General features: G+C 51.0%; 1 protein-coding gene across 1 annotated transcript in view; it reads left to right on the top strand.

Moving 5' to 3' along the window:
- LOC147094644 (uncharacterized) overlaps window positions 1-24,378 on the top strand; it is a 60,926-nt gene that overhangs the window by 15,783 nt on the left and 20,765 nt on the right. Inside the window, exons 2-4 of the mRNA XM_085974465.1 lie at window positions 5,128-5,248; window positions 10,992-11,178; window positions 16,288-18,161. Of these exons, the coding sequence (XP_085830591.1) occupies window positions 5,128-5,248; window positions 10,992-11,178; window positions 16,288-18,161 (2,182 nt within the window). The remainder of the gene's footprint in view (window positions 1-5,127; window positions 5,249-10,991; window positions 11,179-16,287; window positions 18,162-24,378) is intronic.

The raw sequence follows: 24,378 nt of genomic DNA, 5'->3' as shown, positions 1-24,378 counted from the left end.
AAATATCACACTAAATATCGATATATCCCCACATTAACCCTAAACCCCGGGGTAAATATCACACTAAATATCGATATATCCCCACATTAACCCTAAACCCCGGGGTAAATATCACACTAAATATCGATATATCCCCACATTAACCCTAAACCCCGGGGTAAATATCACACTAAATATCGATATATCCCCACATTAACCCTAAACCCCGGGGTAAATATCACACTAAATATCGATATATCCCCACATTAACCCTAAACCCCAGGGTAAATATCACACTAAATATCGATATATCCCCACATTAACCCTAAACCCCAGGGTAAATATCACACTAAATATCGATATATCCCCACATTAACCCTAAACCCCAGGGTAAATATCACACTAAATATCGATATATCCCCACATTAACCCTAAACCCCAGGGTAAATATCACACTAAATATCGATATATCCCCACATTAACCCTAAACCCCAGGGTAAATATCACACTAAATATCGATATATCCCCACATTAACCCTAAACCCCGGGGTAAATATCACACTAAATATCGATATATCCCCACATTAACCCTAAACCCCAGGGTAAATATCACACTAAATATCGATATATCCCCACATTAACCCTAAACCCCGGGGTAAATATCACACTAAATATCGATATATCCCCACATTAACCCTAAACCCCAGGGTAAATATCACACGAAATATCGATATATCCCCACATTAACCCTAAACCCCGGGGTAAATATCACACGAAATATCGATATATCCCCACATTAACCCTAAACCCCAGGGTAAATATCACACTAAATATCGATACACCCCCACATTAACCCTAAACCCCAGGGTAAATATCACACTAAATATCGATATATCCCCACATTAACCCTAAACCCCAGGGTAAATATCACACTAAATATCGATATATCCCCACATTAACCCTAAACCCCAGGGTAAATATCACACTAAATATCGATATATCCCCACATTAACCCTAAACCCCGGGGTAAATATCACACTAAATATCGATATATCCCCACATTAACCCTAAACCCCAGGGTAAATATCACACTAAATATCGATATATCCCCACATTAACCCTAAACCCCGGGGTAAATATCACACTAAATATCGATATATCCCCACATTAACCCTAAACCCCGGGGTAAATATCACACTAAATATCGATATATCCCCACATTAACCCTAAACCCCAGGGTAAATATCACACTAAATATCGATATATCCCCACATTAACCCTAAACCCCAGGGGTAAATATCACACTAAATATCGATATATCCCCACATTAACCCTAAACCCCGGGGTAAATATCACACTAAATATCGATATATCCCCACATTAACCCTAAACCCCGGGGTAAATATCACACTAAATATCGATATATCCCCACATTAACCCTAAACCCCGGGGTAAATATCACACTAAATATCGATATATCCCCACATTAACCCTAAACCCCGGGGTAAATATCACACTAAATATCGATATATCCCCACATTAACCCTAAACCCCGGGGTAAATATCACACTAAATATCGATATATCCCCACATTAACCCTAAACCCCGGGGTAAATATCACACTAAATATCGATATATCCCCACATTAACCCTAAACCCCAGGGTAAATATCACACTAAATATCGATATATCCCCACATTAACCCTAAACCCCGGGGTAAATATCACACTAAATATCGATATATCCCCACATTAACCCTAAACCCCAGGGTAAATATCACACTAAATATCGATATATCCCCACATTAACCCTAAACCCCAGGGTAAATATCACACTAAATATCGATATATCCCCACATTAACCCTAAACCCCGGGGTAAATATCACACTAAATATCGATATATCCCCACATTAACCCTAAACCCCGGGGTAAATATCACACTAAATATCGATATATCCCCACATTAACCCTAAACCCCGGGGTAAATATCACACTAAATATCGATATATCCCCACATTAACCCTGAACCCCAGGGTAAATATCACACTAAATATCGATATATCCCCACATTAACCCTAAACCCCGGGGTAAATATCACACTAAATATCGATATATCCCCACATTAACCCTGAACCCCAGGGTAAATATCACACTAAATATCGATATATCCCCACATTAACCCTAAACCCCGGGGTAAATATCACACTAAATATCGATATATCCCCACATTAACCCTAAACCCCGGGGTAAATATCACACTAAATATCGATATATCCCCACATTAACCCTAAACCCCAGGGTAAATATCACACTAAATATCGATATATCCCCACATTAACCCTAAACCCCGGGGTAAATATCACACTAAATATCGATATATCCCCACATTAACCCTAAACCCCGGGGTAAATATCACACTAAATATCGATATATCCCCAGATTAACCCTAAACCCCAGGGTAAATATCACACTAAATATCGATATATCCCCACATTAACCCTAAACCCCAGGGTAAATATCACACTAAATATCGATATATCCCCACATTAACCCTAAACCCCAGGGTAAATATCACACTAAATATCGATATATCCCCACATTAACCTTAAACCCCAGGGTAAATATCACTCTAAATATCAATATGGTGAAAGAGCAGGGGGGATTAGGACTAACTCTTTTTCAAAGAGCCGGCACAGGTATATTTATATCTCGAGTAATATTTACCCCAGTCTCGGTAATTTTTAGAGATATATATGGGCAGTCACATGGCAGATGCAGTTTAAGGCAGAAAAGTGTGAAATGATACATTTTGATAGGAGGAATGAGGAGAGGCAATGTAAATTAAATGGTGCAATTTTAAAAGGAGTGCAGGAACAGAGAGATGGAAGGACATGTTGAGAAGGCTATTTTTTAAGAGGCATAGAGTACACAAGCAAGGAAGTTATTGCTAAAACTTTTATAAAACACTGGTTCGACCCCAGCTGGAGTATTGTGTCCAATTCTGGGCACCGCACTTTAGGAAGGATGTCAAGGCCTTGGAGAGGGTGCAGAGGAGATTGACCAGAATGGTACCAGGGGATGAGGGACTTCAGTGATGTGGAGAGACTGGAGAGCCTGGGATTGTTCTCCTTAGAGCAGAGAAGGTTAAGGGGAGATTGACCAGAATGGTACCAGGGGATGAGGGACTTCAGTGATGTGGAGAGACTGGAGAAGCTGGGATTGTTCTCCTTGGAGCAGAGAATGTTAAGGGGAGATTGACCAGAATGGTACCAGGGGATGAGGGACTTCAGTGATGTGGAGAGACTGGAGAAGCTGGGGTTGTTCTCCTTAGAGCAGAGAAGGTTAAGGGAGAGATTGACCAGAATGGTCCCGGGGATGAGGGACTTCAGTGATGTGGAGAGACTGGAGAAGCTGGGGTTGTTCTCCTTAGAGCAGAGAAGGTTAAGGGGAGATTGACCAGAATGGTGCCAGGGGATGAGGGACTTCAGTGATGTGGAGAGACTGGAGAAGCTGGGGTTGTTCTCCTTAGAGCAGAGAAGGTTAAGGGGAGATTGACCAGAATGGTACCAGGGATGAGGGACTTCAGTGATGTGGAGAGACTGGAGAGGCTGGGGTTGTTCTCCTTAGAGCAGAGAAGGCTAAGGGGAGATTGACCAGAATGGTACCAGGGATGAGGGACTTCAGTGATGTGGAGAGACTGGAGAAGCTGGGGTTGTTCTCCTTAGAGCAGAGAAGGTTAAGGGAGAGATTGACCAGAATGGTACCAGGGGATGAGGGACTTCAGTGATGTGGAGAGACTGGAGAAGCTGGGGTTGTTCTCCTTAGAGCAGAGAAGGTTAAGGGGAGATTGACCAGAATGGTACCAGGGGATGAGGGACTTCAGTTATGTGGAGAGACTGGAGAAGCTGGGGTTGTTCTCCTTGGAGCAGAGAAGGTTAAGGGAGAGATTGACCGGAATGGTCCCGGGGATGAGGGACTTCAGTGATGTGGAGAGACTGGAGAAGCTGGGGTTGTTCTCCTTAGAGCAGAGAAGGTTAAGGGGAGATTGACCAGAATGGTACCAGGGATGAGGGACTTCAGTGATGTGGAGAGACTGGAGAAGCTGGGGTTGTTCTCCTTAGAGCAGAGAAGGTTAAGGGAGAGATTGACCAGAATGGTACCAGGGGATGAGGGACTTCAGTGATGTGGAGAGACTGGAGAAGCTGGGATTGTTCTCCTTAGAGCAGAGAAGGTTAAGGGGAGATTGACCAGAATGGTACCAGGGATGAGGGACTTCAGTGATGTGGAGAGACTGGAGAAGCTGGGGTTGTTCTCCTTAGAGCAGAGAAGGTTAAGGGGAGATTGACCAGAATGGTACCGGGGATGAGGGACTTCAGTGATGTGGAGAGACTGGAGAAGCTGGGGTTGTTCTCCTTAGAGCAGAGAAGTTTAAGGGGAGATTGACCAGAATGGTTCCAGGGGATGAGGGACTTCAGTGATGTGGAGAGACTGGAGAAGCTGGGGTTGTTCTCTTTTAGAGCAGAGAAGGTTAAGGGAGAGATTGACCAGAATGGTACCAGGGGATGAGGGAGTTCAGTGATGTGCGGAGACTGGAGAAGCTGGGATTGTTCTCCTTAGAGCAGAGAAGGTTAAGGGGAGATTTAATCGAGGTGTTCAAAATCCTGAACGGTTTTGATGGAGTAAATAAGGAGAAACTGTTTCCAGTGACTGAAGGGCCGGTAACCAGAGGACACAGATTTAAGGCGATTGGCAAAAGAACCAGAGGGGGAGATGAGGAGAATGTTTTTTACGCAGCGAGTTGTTGTGATCTGGAATGTGCTGCCTGAAAGGGCGGTGGAAGAAGTTTCAACAGTAACTTTCAAAAGGGAATTGGAGAAATACTTGAATCGGTAAGAATGTTGCAGGGCTATTGTGGAAGAGCCGGGGGTGTGGCGGGGGGACTAATTCTTCTCTTACAAAGAGCCGGCACAGGTTCGAAGGGCCGAATGGCCTCCACCTGCACGGTAAGATTCGACGAAGGCATGCCCCACCTCCCCTCCGAGGCTAACATCTCCTCCCTGAAGTGCGGGGCGCAGAGAGGAGGGGTGTCCCAACGCCGGATTAAACTCCTCACTCTCTCTCTCTCTCTCTCTCTCGTTGGCCATGCAGTGAGCTCACCCACTCCATCGTGAAGGAGAAGTACCAGAAGCACTTCAAGAAGGACTCGCTCAGCAAGGACGAGAAGTCGCAGCTGAAGAGAGTGGTGGAGAGAGCCCTCCTTGATTGCCAGGTCAGTTAGAAGACATCCCATTTCTACAGCTCCTTCGGGACCCCCCCCCCCCCGGACCGCGTCACAGCCAGTGAAGTACTTTACTGAAGCGTGGTCACTGTTGTCATGTAGGAAACGCAGCAGCCATTTTGTGCACAGCCAGCTCCCGCAAACAGCAATGTGACAGTGACCAGTTCCGCATCTGTTTTCATGATGTTGATTGATGGATAAATATTGGCCCCATGACACCGGGGAGAACTCCTCTTTGCTCTTCTTCCAATAGGGGCCATGGGATCTTTTACGCCCCAACTGAGATTGCAGACGAGACCTTCGGTTTAATGTCTGGTCCGATAGATGGCCCCTCCGACAGTGCGGCGCTCCGACAGTGCGGCACTCGCTCAGTACTGCCCCTCCGACAGTGCGGCGCTCCCTCAGTACTGCCCCTCCGACAGTGCGGCGCTCCCTCAGTACTGCCCCTCCGACAGTGCGGCGCTCCCTCAGTACTGCCCCTCCGACAGTGCGGCGCTCCCTCAGTACTGCCGCTCCGACAGTGCGACGCTCACTCAGTACTGCCCCTCCGACAGTTGCGGCGCTCCCTCAGTACTGCCCCTCCGACAGTGCGGCGCTCCCTCAGTACTGCCCCTCCGACAGTGAGGCGCTCCCACAGTACTGCCGCTCCGACAGTGCGGCACTCGCTCAGTACTGCCCCTCCGACAGTGCGGCGCTCCCTCAGTACTGCCGCTCCGACAGTGCGGCGCTCCCTCAGTACTGCCCCTCCGACAGTTGCGGCGCTCCCTCAGTACTGCCGCTCCGACAGTGCGACGCTCACTCAGTACTGCCCCTCCGACAGTTGCGGCGCTCCCTCAGTACTGCCCCTCCGACAGTGCGGCGCTCCCTCAGTACTGCCCCTCCGACAGTGAGGCGCTCCCTCAGCACTGCCGCTCCGACAGTGCAACGCTCACTCAGTACTGCCCCTCTGACAGTGCGGCGCTCCCTCAGTACTGACCCTCAGTACTGACCCTCCGACAGTGCGGCGCTCCCTCAGAACTGTCCCTCCGACAATTCGGCTCTCCCTCAGTATTGCTCCTCCGACCGTGCGGCGCTCCCTCAGTACTGACCCTCCGACAGTGCGGCGCTCCCTCAGTACTGCCCCTCCGACAGTGCAGCACTCCCTCAGTACTGCCCCTCCGACAGTGCAGCGCTCCCTCAGTACTGCCCCTCCGACAGTGCGGCGCTCCCTCAGTGCTGCCACTCCGACAGTGCAGCACTCCCTCAGTGCTGCCCCTCCGACAGTGCGGCGCTCCCTCAGTGCTGCCCCTCCGACAGTGCGGCGCTCCCTCAGTACTGCCCCTCCGACAGTGCGGCGCTCCCTCAGTACTGCCCCTCCGACAGTGCGGTGCATCCTCAGTACTGCCCCCCCGACACTGCGGCGCTCCCTCAGTACTGCCCCTCCGACCGTGCGGCGCTCCCTCAGTACTGCCCCTCCGACAGTGCGGCGCTCCCTCAGTACTGCCCCTCCGACAGTGCGGCGCTCCCTCAGTACTGCCCCTCCGACACTGCGGCGCTCCCTCAGTACTGCCCCTCCGACCGTGCGGCGCTCCCTCAGAACTGCCCCTCCGACAGTGCGGTGCTCCCTCAGTACTGCCCATCCGACAGTGCGGCGCTCCCTCAGTACTGCCCCTCTGACAGTGCGGCGCTCCCTCAGTAGTGCCCCTCCGATAGTGCAGCACTTCCTCAGTACTGCCCCTCTGACACTGCAGCACTCCCTCAGTACTGCCCCTCCGACAGTGCGGCACTCCCTCAGTACTGCCCCTCCGACAGTGCGGCACTCCCTCAGTACTGCCCCTCCGACAGTGCGGCACTCCCTCAGTACTGCCCCTCCGACAGTGCGGCTCTCCCTCAGTACTGCCCCTCCGACAGTGCGGCGCTCCCTTTCGATAAGGTCCCGCATAAGAGATTAGCGTGTAAAATTAAGGCACATGGGATTGGGGGCAAGGTATTGACTTGGATAGGGAACTGGTTGGCAGACAGAAAGCAAAGAGTTGGAATAAACGGCTCTTTTTCCGAGTGGCAGGCAGTGACTAGTGGGGTACCGCAGGGATCGGTCCTTGGACCCCAGCTATTCACAATATGTATTAATGATCCGGATGAGGGAACTAGATGTAATATCTGATGCGCTATCAATTACTCAAAGACTGAGGTTAAGCGAGTAACTAACAGGCTTTTATTAACAAGAGAATGAAGGTGTGCCTCGAGTGGTCGACCAGTCCAGAATACAGAGGGACTGTGGAGCAGTCACCTTTATACCTGGACTCGTGGGAGGAGTCAGCCGAGGCATGTACAGACATGTACACAGTGGAATACAAACAGTGGTTTGATAAGATCCCGCATAAGAGATTAGCGTGTAAAATTAAGGCACATGGGATTGGGGGCAAGGTATTGACTTGGATAGAGAACTGGTTGGCAGACAGAAAGCAAAGAGTTGGAATAAACAGCTCTTTTTCCGAGTGGCAGGCAGTGACTAGTGGGGTACCGCAGGGATCGGTCCTTGGACCCCAGCTATTCACAATATATATTAATGATCTGGATGAGGGAACTAGATGTAATATCTCCAAGTTTGCAGATGACACAAAGCTGGGTGGGCGTGTGTGTTGTGAGGAGGATACCGATAAACTCCAGTATGATCTGGACAGGTTGGGTGATTGGGCAGAAGCATGGCAGATGCAATATAACGTGGATAAATGCGAGGTTATCCACTTTAGTGTCAAAAACAAGAAGGCAGATTATTATCTGAATGGCAATAGATTGGGAGAAGGGGAAGTGCAAAGAGACCTGGGTGTTCTTGTGCACCAGTCGCTGAAGGTAAGCATGCAGGTGCAGCAGGCGGTTAAGAAGGCAAATGGTATGTTGGCCTTCGTAGCAAGAGGGTTCGAGTACAGGAACAAGGATGTCTTGCTACAGTTGTACAGGGCCTTGGTGAGACCACATCTTGAGTATTGTGTGCAGTTTTGGTCGCCTTATCTGAGGAAGGATGTTCTTGCCATGGAGGGAGTGCAGCGAAGATTCACCAGGCTGATACCTGGGATGGCAGGAATGACGTATGAGGAGAGATTGGGTCGATTGGGCTTATACTCGCTGGAGTTTAGAAGAATGACAGGGGATCTCATCTAAACTTATAAAATTCTAACAGGACTAGACAGACTAGATGCAGGAAGGATGTTCCCGATGGTCGGGGGAGTCCAGAACCAGGGGTCACAGTCTAAAGATAAGGGGTAAGCCATTTAGGACAGAGATGAGGAGGAATTTCTTCACCCAGAGAGTGGTGAACCTGTGGAATTCTCTACCACAGAAGGCAGTGGAGGCCAATTCATTAAATATATTCAAGAAGGAGTTGGATATATTTCTTAAGGCTAAAGGGATCAAGGGATATGGGGAGAAGGCAGCGACTGGGTACTGAATTTGGACGATCAGCCATTATCGAATTGAATGGCGGAGCAGGCTCGAGGGGCAGAATGGCCTGCTCCTATCTTCTATGTTTCTAGTACTGCCCCTCCGACAGCGCGGCACTCCCTCAGTACTAACCCTCCGACAGTGCGGTGCTGCCTCAGTACTGCCCCTCCGACAGTGTGGCGCTCCCTCAGTACTGCCCCTCCGACAGTGCGGCGCTCCCTCAGCACTGCCCCTCCGACAGTGTGGCGCTCCCTCAGTACTGCCCCTCCGACAGTGCGGCGCTCCCTCAGTACTGTCCCTCCGACAGTGCGGCGCTCCCTCAGCACTGCCCCTCCGACAGTGTGGCGCTCCCTCAGTACTGCCCCTCCGACAGTGCGGCGCTCCCTCAGTACTGCCCCTCCGACAGTGCGGCTCTCCCTCAGTACTGCCCCTCCGACAGTGCGGCTCTCCCTCAGTACTGCCCCTCCGACAGTGCGGCGCTCCCTCAGTACTGCCCCTCTGACAGTGCGGTGCTCCCTCAGTACTGACCCTCCGACAGTGCAGTGCTCCCTCAGTACTGCCCCTCTGACAGTGCGGCACTCCCTCAGTACTGCCCCTCTGACAGTGCGGCACTCCCTCAGTGCTGCCCCTCTGACAGTGTGGCTCTCCCTCAGTACTAACCCTCCGACAGTGCGGCGCTCCCTCAGTGCTGCCCCTCCGACAGTGTGGCGCTCCCTCAGTACTGCCCCTCCGACAGTGCGGCTCTCCCTCAGTATTGCCCCTCTGACAGTGCAGCACTCCCTCAGTGCTGCCCCTCTGACAGTGTGGCTCTCCCTCAGTGCTGCCCCTCCGACAGTGCGGCGCTCCCACAGTACTGCCCCTCCGACAGTGCGGCGCTCCCTCAGTACCGCCCCTCCGACAGTGCGGCACTCCCTCAGTACTGCCTCTCTGACAGTGCGGTGCTCCCTCAGTACTGCCCCTCTGACAGTGTGGCTCTCCCTCAGTGCTGCCCCTCTGACAGTGTGGCTCTCCCTCAGTGCTGCCCCTCTGACAGTGTGGCTCTCCCTCAGTGCTGCCCCTCCGACAGTGCGGCTCTCCCTCAGTGCTGCCCCTCCGACAGTGCGGCTCTCCCTCAGTACTGCCCCTCCGACAGTGCGGCGCTCCCTCAGTGCGAGGTTGGCGGGCCGGAGTGACGACAGAGGCTAGAGTAATGGCCTCCGATCCCCCACCCATTCCGAACGATCGCTCGCCGGCGGGCTTGCCGATCAGACACGTCAAGACCCCTCGCCCCTGGGCGCGTTGTAGCCTCGGACGCCTGCGTCTGAGGGAGCGGACGCAGAGCTGGAAAGACGCAGGATCCATCCGTGGCCTGTGCTGTGTTCGCAGCTCTCACACCCGGTGTGGTACTGAGACACACACGCACGGAGCGGGGTGGGGGGGGCGGGTACAAGCTGAAGGTTTAAAAGTAAATCGACCCCGGTTAGCAGCCGCGATTGGGCGAAGTTACTTTTGGCAGCCTAAGCCTGGGATGTAACAACCGAAAATGCTGGAAACACTCAGCAGGCCAGGCAGCATCCGTGGAGAGAGAAACGGGGTTAACGTTTCAGGTCTGGGACCCTTCATCAGAACTGGAAAAAGCTGGAAATGTAACAGATTTTAAGCCATGGTGTGGAGATGCCGGAGTTGGACTGGGGTGGACAAAAGCTCCGAAAGCTTGTGATTTCAAATAAAGCTGTTGGACCATAACCTGGTGTCGTGTGACTTCTTAGATTTTAAGCAGATGCAGAGACGGCGGGGGGAGGAAGGAATTGAAAGAACATGCTGTGCAAATGTTGCAAATGGGAATGGCAAAATCATACTGCATGAAAAATGGGGGTAGGGATTATTATCTGAAATTGTTGAACTCGATGTTGAGTCCGGAGGGCTGTAAAGTGCCCAATCGAAAGATGAGGTGCTGTTCCTCGAGCTTACGCTGAGCTTCATTAGAACAAACGCAGATTAGGCGACCGCTTTGCGGAACACCTCCGTTCAGTCCGTAAGGGTGACGCCGAGCTTCCGGTCGCCTGTCACTTTAATTCTCCGCTCCACTCCCACTCTGAGCTCTCTGTCCTCTGCCTATTACATTGTTCTAATTTCCAGCTTTTTCCAGTTCTGATGAAGGGTCCCAGACCTGAAACGTTAACCCTGTTTCTCTCTCCACGGATGCTGCCTGGCCTGCCGAGTGTTTCCAGCATTTTCTGTTGTTATTTCCGATTTCCAGCATCCGCAGTATTTTGCTATTATACAAGCCTGGGATGTGTTTGATTTCCCTCCCTCCCTCTGCAATTTGTCCCAGGGCAGCGACTCGAGCGACGATGAACCCCTGAGCAAGAAGGCAGAAGCGCTGAAGAAGCAGCGAGTCCGGGAGAGGCCCTCGAGGAAACGCCAGCGGTGCGGCAGCGGCAGCGAGGCCAACGACAGCACCTCCCCTACCACCGGGCCACGCCGGGGCAAGAGGACACGGGCCGACTCTTCCGGATCAGGTAAAGCACGCTCGCTCGCTCTCTCCCTCCCACCCCGCCAATGGTGCAGCGATGAAAATCAAGGATGCGCAAGAGGTCAGAATTGAAGGAGCGCAGAGATCTTGCGGGGTGGGTTGTGGGGCTGGAGGAGGTTACAGAGATAAGGGGGCGAGGGGCCATGGAGGGATTTGAACAGGAGGATGAGAATTGTAGGGGCTGGAGGAGGTTACAGAGATAGGGAGGGGCGAGGGCCATGGAGGGATTTGAACAGGAGGATGAGAATTGTAGGGGCTGGAGGAGGTTACAGAGATAGGGAGGGACGAGGGTCATGGAGGGATTTGAACAGGAGGATGAGAATTGTAGGGGCTGGAGGAGGTTACAGAGATAGGGAGGGGGTGAGGGCCATGGAGGGATTTGAACAGGAGGGTGAGAATTGTAGGGGCTGGAGGAGGTTACAGAGATTGGAAGGGGGCGAGGGTCATGGAGCGATTTGAACAGGAGGATGAGAATTGTAGGGCTGGAGGAGGTTACAGAGATAGGGAGGGGGCGAGGGCCATGGAGGAATTTGAACAGGAGGATGAGAATTGTAGGGCTGGAGGAGATTACAGAGATAGGGAGGGGGCGAGGGCCATGGAGAGATTTGAACAGGAGGATGAGAATTGTAGGGCTGGAGGAGGTTACAGAGATAGGGAGGGGCGAGGGCCATGGAGGGATTTGAACAGGAGGATGAGAATTGTAGGGGCTGGAGGAGGTTACAGAGATAGGGAGGGGAGCGAGGGCCATGGAGGAATTTGAACAGGAGGATGAGAATTGTAGGGGCTGCAGCAGGTTATTTAGATAGGGAGGGGGCGAGGGCCATGGAGGGATTTGAACAGGAGGATGAGAATTGTAGGGGCTGGAGGAGGTTACAAAGATAGGGAGGGGGCGAGGGCCATGGAGGGATTTGAACAGGAGGATGAGAATTGTAGGGGCTCGAGGAGGTTACGGAGATAGGGAGGGGCGAGGGCCATGGAGGGATTTGAATAGGAGGATGAGAATTGTAGGGGCTGGAGGAGGTTACAGAGATAGGTAGGGGCGAGGGCCATGGAGGGATTTGAATAGGAGGATGAGAATTGTAGGGGCTGGAGGAGGTTACAGAGATAGGTAGGGGCGAGGGCCATGGAGGGATTTGAACAGGAGGATGAGAATTGTAGGGGCTGGAGGAGGTTACAGAGATAGGGAGGGGGCGAGGGCCATGGAGGGATTTGAACAGGAGGATGAGAATTGTAGGGGCTGGAGGAGGTTACAGAGATAGGTAGGGGCGAGGGCCATGGAGGGATTTGAACAGGAGGATGAGAATTGTAGGGGCTGGAGGAGGTTACAGAGATAGGTAGGGGCGAGGGCCATGGAGGGCTTTGAATAGGAGGATGAGAATTGTAGGGGCTGGAGGAGGTTGCAGAGATAGGGAGGGGGCAAGGGCCATGGAGGGATTTGAACAGGAGGATGAGAATTGTAGGGGCTGGAGGAGGTTGCAGAGATAGGGAGGGGGCAAGGGCCATGGAGGGATTTGAACAGGAGGATGAGAATTGTAGGGGCTGGAGGAAGTTAGAGATAGGGTGGGGGGCGAGGGCCATGGAGGGATTTGAACAGGTGGATGAGAATTGTAGGGGCTGGAGGAGTTTACTGAGATAGGGAGGGGGCGAGGGCCATGGAGGGATTTGAATAGGAGGATGAGAATTGTAGGGGCTGGAGGAGGTTACAGAGATAGGGAGGGGGGCGAGGGCCATGGAGGGATTTGAATAGGAGGATGAGAATTGTAGGGGCTGGAGGAGGTTACAGAGATAGGGAGGGGGGCGAGGGCCATGGAGGGATTTGAAAGCCAGGATGAGAATTTTAATATTGATTCAGATTCAGATTAGATTTATTTGCCATATGTAACAAGTACAATGGAATGCTTGTTCCCCGTAGGGACGTGTCAGCTATACATACAGCGCCGCGTTCAGAGTCAATACAATGGCTTCCCGTGGCAGTGGGAGCACGATGTCCCTCGGCCGCTCCGTCCTCCTCTTCACCGCGGCCTCCTCCTCACTGTTGCCGGCTCCACGTGTGGTGGCCTGCTTCTCCCGCTCTGGCCACCATGCCCGGCTCCCCTCCTCCCATCCGGACTGCGAGTTACCCGAAATGGAGCTGCCGGCCGACGTGCTGCAGCGTGTCGTGAGTCTGCTGCTGCTGCTCGTTGCGCTCCTCTGCCCGACTCGCCGAACACATCGTCAGGATGTGAATGCTCCAATGCGGTCTCCTCTTCACCGTCGCCGGCTCCACGCTCCACAGCCCGGGGCCTACTTCTCTCTCTTCACGGGTCGGCCTCTGGCCGCCATGCTCTGCTCCCCTCCTCCCAGTCGGAATAGAGAGGAACTATTTCCACTGGTTGGGGATTCTCGGACGAGGGTGCATACTCTTTAAAAATTGGAGCCAGTCCTTTCAGGAGTGAAATTAGGAAACACTTCTCTACACACACGGTAGTAGAAGTTTGGTACAGGAAACTTTGTGATATCCGGCACCGACGGGACCGAGCTGTTGCCGATCTATCAAAACTGCCGGACCTGCAAAGTTAATGTTGAAGCATATGGAGGTTTTCATCTCCGTATCTGACAACAAACACTGTTGCTTAGCAACAGCTTCTAAACAGTCGACTGCAGCTGCAAGTGTCTCCAGCTGAAGCTGTTGCTACAGCTACAGACCTTGCAGTGCCTGACTGGGGGGAAAAAAAGCAACAAGAACTAAAAAAAACTTATAGAAAACGGCTCCTGATTTTTGCCGTTAGATCGAGTATTTCGGACATATAACCTCCGGATAAACCAAAGTTTCCTGTACTCTCTTCCGCAATTGATGCTAGATCAATTGTTAATTTTAAATCTGAGATTGATGGATAATCAAAGGTATTAAAGGATATGTGGCAAAGGCGGGTACACGGAGTTAGGTCACAGATCAGCCATGATCTCATTGAATGGCAGAGCAGGCTTGAGGTGCTGAATGGCCTCCTCCTGTTCCGATGAGGCGTCGTCGGGCCGGGTGCTGATTTAGGTCGGCGAGCACGGGTGGGGAATGGGGGTGGTGATGGGTGAACGGGACTTAGGGTGAGGGAGGAGTTCCAGTTCTCGCACCATCAGTTTTGAATGAGCTGGGGGAGAGGGGTTACTGAGTGACAGTGTGAGGGAGCTGGATTAACATCAGTAGAGATACAGTCAGTAACACAGGGCGCTGGGGGAGAGGGGTTACTGAGTGACAGTGTGAGGGAGCTGGATTAACATCAGTAGAGATACAGTCAGTAACACAGGGCGCTGGGGGAGATGGGTTACTGAGTGACAGTGTGAGGGAGCTGGATTAATATCAGTAGAGATACAGTCAGTGACACGGCGCTGGGGGAGAGGTTACTCAGTGACAATGTGAGGGAGCTGGATTAACATCAGTAGAGATACAGTCAGTGACACAGGGCGCTGGGGGAGAGGGGTTACTGAGTGACAGTGTGAGGGAGCTGGATTAACATCAGTAGAGATACAGTCAGTAACACAGGGCGCTGGGGGAGATGGGTTACTGAGTGACCGTGTGAGGGAGCTGGATTAACATCAGTAGAGATACAGTCAGTAACACAGGGCGCTGGGGGAGAGGGGTTACTGAGTGACAGTGTGAGGGAGCTGGATTAACATCAGTAGAGATACAGTCAGTAACACAGGGCGCTGGGGGAGAGGGGTTACTGACTGACAGTGTGAGGGAGCTGGATTAACATCAGTAGAGATACAGTCAGTAACACAGGGCGCTGGGGGCGAGGGGTTACTGAGTGACAGTGTGAGGGAGCTGGATTAACATCAGTAGAGATACAGTCAGTAACACGGCGCTGGGGGAGAGGGGTTACTGAGTGACAGTGTGAGGGAGCTGGATTAACATCAGTAGAGATACAGTCAGTAACACAGGGCGCTGGGGGAGAGGGGTTACTGAGTGACAGTGTGAGGGAGCTGGATTAACATCAGTAGAGATACAGTCAGTAACACAGGGCGCTGGGGGAGAGGGGTTACTGAGTGACAGTGTGAGGGAGCTGGATTAACATCAGTAGAGATACAGTCAGTAACACAGGGCGCTGGGGGAGATGGGTTACTGAGTGACAGTGTGAGGGAGCTGGATTAACATCAGTAGAGATACAGTCAGTAACACGGCGCTGGGGGAGAGGGGTTACTGAGTGACAGTGTGAGGGAGCTGGATTAACACCAGTAGAGATACAGTCAGTAACACAGGGCGCTGGGGGAGAGGGGTTACTGAGTGACAGTGTGAGGGAGCTGGATTAACATCAGTAGAGATACAGTCAGTAACACGGCGCTGGGGGAGAGGGGTTACTGAGTGACAGTGTGAGGGAGCTGGATTAACATCAGTAGAGATACAGTCAGTAACACAGGGCGCTGGGGGAGAGGTGTTACTGAGTGACAGTGTGAGGGAGCTGGATTAATATCAGTAGAGATACAGTCAGTAACACAGGGCGCTGGGGGAGAGGGGTTACTGAGTGACAGTGTGAGTGAGATAGATTATCATCAGAATTAGGAGCAGGAGTCGGCCATTCGGCCCCTGGAGCCTGCTACACCATTCAGTAAGATCATGGCTGATCTTCGACCTCAACTGCACTTTCTCGTCTGATCCCCATATCCCTTGATTCGCCGAGAGTCCAAAAATCTATCGATCTCTGTCTTGAATATACTCAACGACTCAGCCTCCACAGCCCTCTGGGGCAGAGAAATCCAAAGATTCACCACCGTCTGAGTGAAGAATCTCCTCACCTCTATCCCAAATGGCCGACCCCTTAGCCTGAGACTATGACCTCTAGTTCTAGACTCACCAGCCAGGGGAGAAACAGCCTCTTAGAATCGACCCTGTCAAGCTCTCTAAGAATTTTATACATTTCAATGAGATCACCTCCCATTCTTCTAAACTCTCGGGAATATAGGCCTAGTCTATTCAATCTCTCCTCATAGGACAATCCCCCCCATCCCAGGAATCAACTGCTTGCTTTACCTGCATGTTAACTTATTGTGATTCGTGTACCAGATCCCTCTGAATCTGAATTAAGTTTTTGTTTCCTTTGTTTTCGATTTTTTTAATCTCCAGATGACGGATCAAGGGGATCAGTCTTGACCAAGAATGGGGCCGGGGGGCAGACTGAGAAATCCCCGGGGGGCTCAGCCTCCGAGGGCGACGAGGAGCCGAGAGCCAAGCGAGAAACCCTCCCCGGGGGGGAATTGGAAAAAGGAAGGGTGGCAGCGACGGGCTGCGTCGGCCGAGAGGGCGGGGGCAAACCCGGAGCCGGGGATAAGGAGAGCAGCGGGTCGGTCAGCGACGGAGGCGGGATTGGTGGCGGAGAGGAGGGCGAGGGAGGCGGGAACGGCCAACCGCGCCTCTCGGCAAAGGAGGGGCCGGAGAACGGCGACCCCAAGTCGAAGAATGGGATGTCGGGCGAGGATAGCGGCCAGAGTGATGAAGCCAGTGAGAGCAAAGAGGAAGAGCGAGGGGAAAAGAAAGGGGGGGTAAAATCCAGCGCTGGGGCACAGCAGATGAAGAGTGTTGAAGGAAATCGAAAGAAGACTGCTGCCAAACAAAAAGGTAAAGTGTCGGAAGAGGATAGTGCCCAGAGCGAGGATCAAGAAACAGAATCGAGTGAGAGTGAAGAGGAGAGAGGGGCGAAGAAGGGAAGAACCAATGCGAGCGTGACTGTGAAACAGCGGAAGAGTGTTCAAGGCAGTCAAAGGAAGACCGCCGTCAAACAGAAGGGTAAGGTTTCGGAAGAGGATAGTGCCCAGAGCGAGGAACAAGAAACAGAATCGAGTGAGAGTGAAGAGGAGAGAGGGGCGAAGAAGGGAAGACCCAACGCGAGTGTGAATGTGAAACAGCGGAAGAGTGTTCAAGGCAGTCAAAGGAAGACCGCCGCCAAACAAAAGAGTAAAGTGTCGGAAGAAAGTGCTGCGAGTAATGAAACAGAATCGAGTGAGAGTGAAGACGAGAGAGGGGCGAAGAAGGGCAGGACCAACGCGAGTGTGAATGTGAAACAGCGGAAGTGTGTTCAAGGCAGTCAAAGGAAGACCGCCGTCAAACAGAAGGGTAAGGTTTCGGAAGAGGATAGTGCCCAGAGCGAGGAACAAGAAACAGAATCGAGTGAGAGTGAAGAGGAGAGAGGGGCGAAGAAGGGAAGGACCAACAAGAGCGTGAATGTGAAACAGCGGAAGAGTGTTCAAGGCAGTCAAAGGAAGACCGCCGCCAAACAAAAGGGTAAAGTGTCGGAAGAAAGTGCTGCGAGTAATGAAACAGAATCGAGTGAGAGTGAAGAGGAGAGAGGGGCGAAGAAGGGAAGGACCAACAAGAGCGTGAATGTGAAACAGCGGAGGAGTGTTCAAGGAAGTCACAGGAAATCCGCCGCCAAACAGAAGGGTAAGGCGTCGGACGGAGAGAGCTCGGCAAGTGAGGAGGAGCACAAATCGAAGACAACTGGAAATAAAGCGAAGATCCAGCAGAAGAAGGCGGTGGAGGAGAAGAGAGCTGGGAACAAGCAGAGTGCGAGGAGCAAAACCAGGGCCACCGCGAAACCCAAGAAAGAGAGCTCGGCGAGCGAGGAAGAGGTTTCGGGATCGAGCAAGAGCGAGGAGGAAGGGCGAGGGAGGAGAGGGGGTAAGGACAGCGGCGGGGGCAAGCCAACCAAGCGCACCACTCCGCAGGAGATGGAGTCGGAAGAAGGGAGATGTTCAAGCGAGGAGCAAGACGGTGGGGCAAAGTCCAGCACCAAGCGGAAGCCGGCGATCAAGGCTGGAAGCGGGAAGAAGAGCGAGCGCTCAGGAGATGAGGGCTCATCCAGCGGGAAATCCAGCTCGAGCGGAAACGAGGAGGAAGTGAAGGAACAGGGAAAGAAAGATTCCAGTGGGAACGAGACCGAGGGAGATGGGGAAAATGTATCTCCCAACACCACAAAATCTCACCACAAGAAACAATCCAAGGTGAGCTCTTTGCTGGTTATTTGTTCCCATTCCTTGATGATCCCACTCCCAGGGCAGGTACAGCACGGGGTTAGATACACAGTAAAGCTCCCTCTACACTGTCCCATTCAACACTCCCAGGGCAGGTACAGCACGGGTTAGATACAGAGTAAAGCTCCCTCTACACTGTCCCCATCAAACACTCCCAGGGCAGGTACAGCACGGGTTAGATACAGAGTAAAGCTCCCTCTACACTTTCCCGTCAAACACTCCCAGGGCAGGTACAGCACGGGGTTAGATACAGAGTAAAGCTCCCTCTACACTGTCCCCATCAAACACTCCCAGGGCAGGTACAGCACGGGTTAGATACAGAGTAAAGCTCCCTCTCTACTGTCCCCATCAAACACTCCCAGGGCAGGTACAGCACGGGGTTAGATACAGGGCAAAGCTCCCTCTACATTGTCTCATCAAACACTCCCGGGTTAGATACAGAGTAAAGCTCCCTCTACACTTTCCCGTCAAACACTCCCAGGGCAGGTACAGCACGGGGTTAGATACAGAGTAAAGCTCCCTCTACACTGTCCCATCAAACACTCCCAGGGCAGGTACAGCACAGGTTAGATACAGAGTAAAGCTCCCTCTACACTGTCCCATCAAACACTCCCAGGGCAGGTACAGCATGGGTTAGATACAGAGTAAAGCTCCCTCTACACTGTCCCATCAAACACTCCCAGGGCAGGTACAGCACGGGTTAGATACAGAGTAAAGCTCCCTCTACACTGTCCCCATCAAACACTCCCAGGGCAGGTACAGCATGGGTTAGATACAGAGTAAAGCTCCCTCTGCACTGTCCCATCAAACACTCCCAGGGCAGGTACAGCATGGGTTAGATACAGAGTAAAGCTCCCTCTACACTGTCCCCATCAAACACTCCCAGGGCAGGTACAGCACGGGGTTAGATACAGAGTAAAGCTCCCTCTACACTGTCCCATCAAACACTCCCAGGGCAGGTACAGCACGGGTTAGATACAGAGTAAAGCTCCCTCTACACTGTCCCCATCAAATACTCCCAGGGCAGGTACAGCACGGGTTAGATACAGAGTAAAGCTCCCTCTACACTGCCCCGTCCAACACTCCCAGGGCAGGTACAGCACGGGTTAGATACAGAGTAAAGTTCCCTCTACACTGTCCCCATCAAACACTCCCAGGGCAGGTGCAGCACGGGGTTAGATACAGAGTAAAGCTCCCTCTACACTGTCCCATCAAACACTCCCAGGGCAGATACTGTACGGGTTAGATACAGAGTAAAGCTCCCTCTACACTGTCCCATCAAACACTCCCAGGGCAGGTACAGCATGGGTTAGATACAGAGTAAAGCTCCCTCAACACTGTCCCATCAAACACTCCCAGGGCAGTTACAGCATGGGTTAGATACAGAGTAAAGCTCCCTCTACACTGTCCCATCAAACACTCCCAGGGCAGGTACAGCACAGGTTAGATACAGAGTAAAGCTCCCTCTACACTGTCCCATCAAACACTCCCAGGGCAGGTACAGCATGGGTTAGATACAGAGTAAAGCTCCCTCTACACTGTCCCATCAAACACTCCCAGGGCAGGTACAGCACGGGTTAGATACAGAGTAAAGCTCCCACTACACTGTCCCATCAAACACTCCCAGGGCAGGTACAGCACGGGTTAGATACCGAGTAAAGCTCCCTCTACACTGTCCCATCAAACACTCCCAGGGCAGGTACAGCACGGGTTAGATACCGAGTAAAGCTCCCTCTACACTGTCCCATCAAACACTCCCAGGGCAGGTACAGCACGGGTTAGATACAGAGTAAAGCTCCCTCTACACTGTCCCATCAAACACTCCCAGGGCAGGTACAGCACGGGTTAGATACAGAGTAAAGCTCCCTCTACACTGTCCCATCAAACACTCCCAGGGCAGGTACAGCACGGGTTAGATACCGAGTAAAGCTCCCTCTACACTGTCCCATCAAACACTCCCAGGGCAGGTACAGCACGGGTTAGATACAGAGTAAAGCTCCCTCTACACTGTCCAATCAAACACTCCCAGGGCAGGTACAGCACGGGTTAGATACAGAGTAAAGCTCCCTCTACACTGTCCAATCAAACACTCCCAGGGCAGGTACAGCACGGGTTAGATACAGAGTAAAGCTCCCTCTACACTGTCCAATCAAACACTCCCAGGGCAGGTACAGCACGGGTTAGATACAGAGTAAAGCTCCCTCTACACTGTCCAATCAAACACTCCCAGGGCAGGTACAGCACGGTGTTAGATACAGAGTAAAGCTCCCTCTACACTGTCCCATCAAACACTCCCAGGGCAGGTACAGCGCGGGTTAGATACAGAGTAAAGCTCCCTCTACACTGTCCCATCAAACACTCCCAGGGCAGGTACAGCACGGGTTAGATACAGAGTAAAGCTCCCTCTACACTGTCCCATCAAACACTCCCAGGGCAGGTACAGCACGGGTTAGATACAGAGTAAATCTCCCTCTACACTGTCCAATCAAACACTCCCAGGGCAGGTACAGCACGGGTTAGATACAGAGTAAAGCTCCCTCTACACTGTCCCATCAAACACTCCCAGGGCAGGTACAGCACGGGGTTATATACAGAGTAAAGCTCCCTCTACACTGTCCCATCAAACACTCCCAGGGCAGATACAGCACGGGTTAGATACAGAGTAAAGCTCCCTCTACACTGTCCTATCAATCATAAGAACATAAGAAATAGGATCAGGAGTCGGCCATACGGCCCCTCGAGCCTGCTCCGCCATTCAATAAGATCATGGCTGATCTGCTACCTCAATTCCTCTTTCCTGCACTCTCCCCAAATCCCTTGATTCCCTTAATATCCAAAAATCTGTCGATCTCTGTCTTGATTATACTCAACGACTGAGCCTCCACAGCCCTCTGGGGCAGAGAATTCCAAAGATTCACAACCCTCTGAGTGAAGAAATTTCTCCTCATCTCAGGCCTAAATGGCCGACCCCTTATTCTGAGACTGTGACCCCTGGTTCTATACTCCCCAGCCAGGGGAAACATCCTCCCTGCATCTACCCTGTCAAGCCCTGTAAGAATTTTGTATGTTTCAATGAGATCACCTCTCATTCTTCTAAACTCTAGGGAATATAGGCCCAGTCTACTCAATCTCTCCTCATAGGACAATCCCCCCATCCCAGGAACCAGCCTGGTGAACCTTCGTTGCACTCCCTCTATGGCAAGTATATCCTTCCTTAGGTAAGGAGACCAAAACTGTACACAATACTCCAGGTGTGGTCTCACCAGGGCCCTATATAATTGCAGTAAGACATCTTTACTCTTATACTCAAATCCTCTTGTAATAAAGGCCAACATACCATTTGCTTTCCTAATTGTTTGCTGTACCTGCATGTTAACTTTCAGTGATTCGTGTACAAGGACACCCAGGTCCCTCTGAACGCCAACATTTCCCAGTCTCTCACCATTTAAAAAATACTCTGCTTTTCTATTTTTCCTACCAAAGTGGATAACTTCACATTTCTCCACATTATATTCCATTTACCATGTTCTTGCCCACTCACTTAGCCTGTCTATATCCCCTTGAAGCCTCTTTGCATCCTCCTCACAACTTACACTCCCACCCAGCTTTGTATCATCAGCAAACTTGGATATATTACATTTGGTCCCCTCATCCAAATCGTTGATAGAGATTGTGAATAGCTGAGGCCCAAGCACTGATCCTTGCGGTACCCCACTAGTTACAGCCTGCCAACCCGAAACTGGCCCGCTTACTCCTACTCTCTGTTTTCTGTCCGTTAACCAATCCTCGATCCATGCCAGTATATTACCCCCAATCCCATGAGCCCTAATGTTGTTTAATAACCTCTTGTGTTGCACCTTATCGAATGCCTTCTGAAAATGCAAATACACCACATCCACTGGTTCCCCCTTATCTATTCTGCTTGTTACAACCTCAAAAAACTCTTAACAGATTCGTCAGACATGATTTCCCTTTCATAAATCCGTGTTGACTCTGCCCAATCCTATTATTATTTTCTAAGTGCCCTGTTGCCATGTCCTTAATAATAGATTCTAGCATTTTCCCTGCTACTGATGTCAGGCTAACTGGTCTGTAGTTCCCCGTTTTCTTTCTCCCTCCTTTCTTAAATAGTGGTGTTACATTTGCTACCTTCCAATCCGCGGGAACCGTTCTAGAATCTGTGGAATTTTGGAAGATGACAACCAATACATCCACTATATAGCCACCTCTTTCAAAACCCTAGGATGTAGACCATCAGGTCCATGGTCGTCTTCCGTGAAGACAGACACAAAGTATTTGTTTAATTTCTCTGCCATTTCCTTGTTCCCCATTATAATTTCTCCTGTCTCAGCCTGTAAGGGACCCACATTTACTTTCGCTAATCTACCTATAGAAGCTTTTACAGTCTCTTTTTATGTCTCTCACGAGTTTACTTTCATATTATATTTTCCCTTTATCAATTTATTGGTCCTCCTTTGCTGAATTCTAAAATCCTCAGGCTTACTACTCTTTTTGGCAACATTATAAGCCTCTTCCTTTGATCTAATACTATCTTTAACTTCTCTTGTTAGCCACGGTTGGACCACTTTTCCTGTGGGGTTTTTGTGCCTTAAAGGAATGTATATTTGTTGTAAATTATGTATCAATTCTAAATGCTAACCATCGCTTGTCTACCATCATACCTTTTAATGTAGTTTCCCAATCTACCTTAGCCAACTCGCCCCTCATACCTACGTAGTTTGCTTTGTTTAGATTTAAGACCCCAGTTTCGGATTTAACCAAATCACTTTTAAACTGAATATAAAATTCTATCATATTATGGTCACTCTTCCCCAAGGGCCCCTTTAATACAAGGCTATTAATTAACCCTTTCTCACTGCACAATACTAGATCTAAAATAGCCTGTTCCCTAGTTGGTTCCTCAACATACTGATCTAGAAAACTAACTTGCATACATTCCATGAATTCGTCCTCCACACTATTACTGCAAATTTGGTTTGCCCAGTCTATATGTAGATTAAAGTCGCCCATGATTACTCCATTACCCTTGTTACATGCGCCTCTAATTTCCTGATTTATCCTCTGCCCTACATTACAACTACTGTTTGGGGGCCTATAAACAACTCCCACCAATGTTTTCTGCCCCTTGCTGTTTCTTCGCTCCACCCGAACTGATTCTACTTCTTGATTTTCGAAGCTAAGATCCTTTCTCTCAACTGTCTTTATCCCATCCTTTATTACCAGGGCTACCCCTCCTCCTTTTCCATTTTGCCTATCTCTTCTGAAAGTTAAGTATCCAGGAATATTTAGTTCCCAACCTTGGTCACTTTGCAACCACGTCTCTGTAATGGCTATTAGATCAAACCTGTTCATTTCTATCTGCGCTATTAATTCATCTGTTTTGTTGCGAATGCTTTACGCATTCACATATAGTACCTTTAGCTCTGACTTTTTTCTATTTTTCCCTGATGTCACCTTAGTCACTGATACCTTTGTTACTCTCTCTGTCCCTTCCTGACCCACTCTGCTTATTTTTACCCCAAACTCTACTCTGCGCTAGAGCCTTGACATTTAAATTTACTTTCCTGAATCCTCCCACCCCTCCCCCTTCATTAGTTTAAAGCCCTGTCCCAGGGCAGGTACAGCACGGGTTAGATAAAGAGTAAAGCTCCCTCTACACTGTCCCATCAAACACTCCCAGGGCAGGTACAGCACGGCTGAGATACAGAGTAAAGCTCCCTCTACACTGTCCCATCAAACACTCCCAGGGCAGGTACAGCACGGGGTTAGATACAGAGTAAAGCTCCCTCAACACTGTCCCATCAAACACTCCCAGGGCAGGTACAGCACGGTTTAGATACAGAGTAAAGCTCCCTCTACACTGTCCCCATCAAACACTCCCAGGGCAGGTACAGCACGGGTTAGATACAGAGTAAAGCTCCCTCTACACTGTCCCCATCAAACACTCCCAGGGCAGGTACAGCACGGGTTAGATACAGAGTAAAGCTCTCGCTACACTGTCCCATCAAACACTCCCAGGGCAGGTACAGCACGGGGTTAGATACCGAGTAAAGCTCCCTCTACATTGTCCCATCAAACACTCCTAGGGCAGGTACAGCACAGGGTAAGATACAGAGTAAAGCTCCCTCTACACTGTCCCATCAAACACTCCCGGGGCAGGTACAGC

Source organism: Somniosus microcephalus, unplaced genomic scaffold (assembly GCF_052327205.1).
Source record: "Somniosus microcephalus isolate GS21.2 unplaced genomic scaffold, FLI_Smic_1.0 unresolved_chr1, whole genome shotgun sequence".
NCBI lineage: Eukaryota > Metazoa > Chordata > Chondrichthyes > Squaliformes > Somniosidae > Somniosus > Somniosus microcephalus.
The sequence above is the reverse complement of the archived record's forward strand: the minus strand, read 5'-3'. Positions and strand labels throughout refer to the sequence as shown.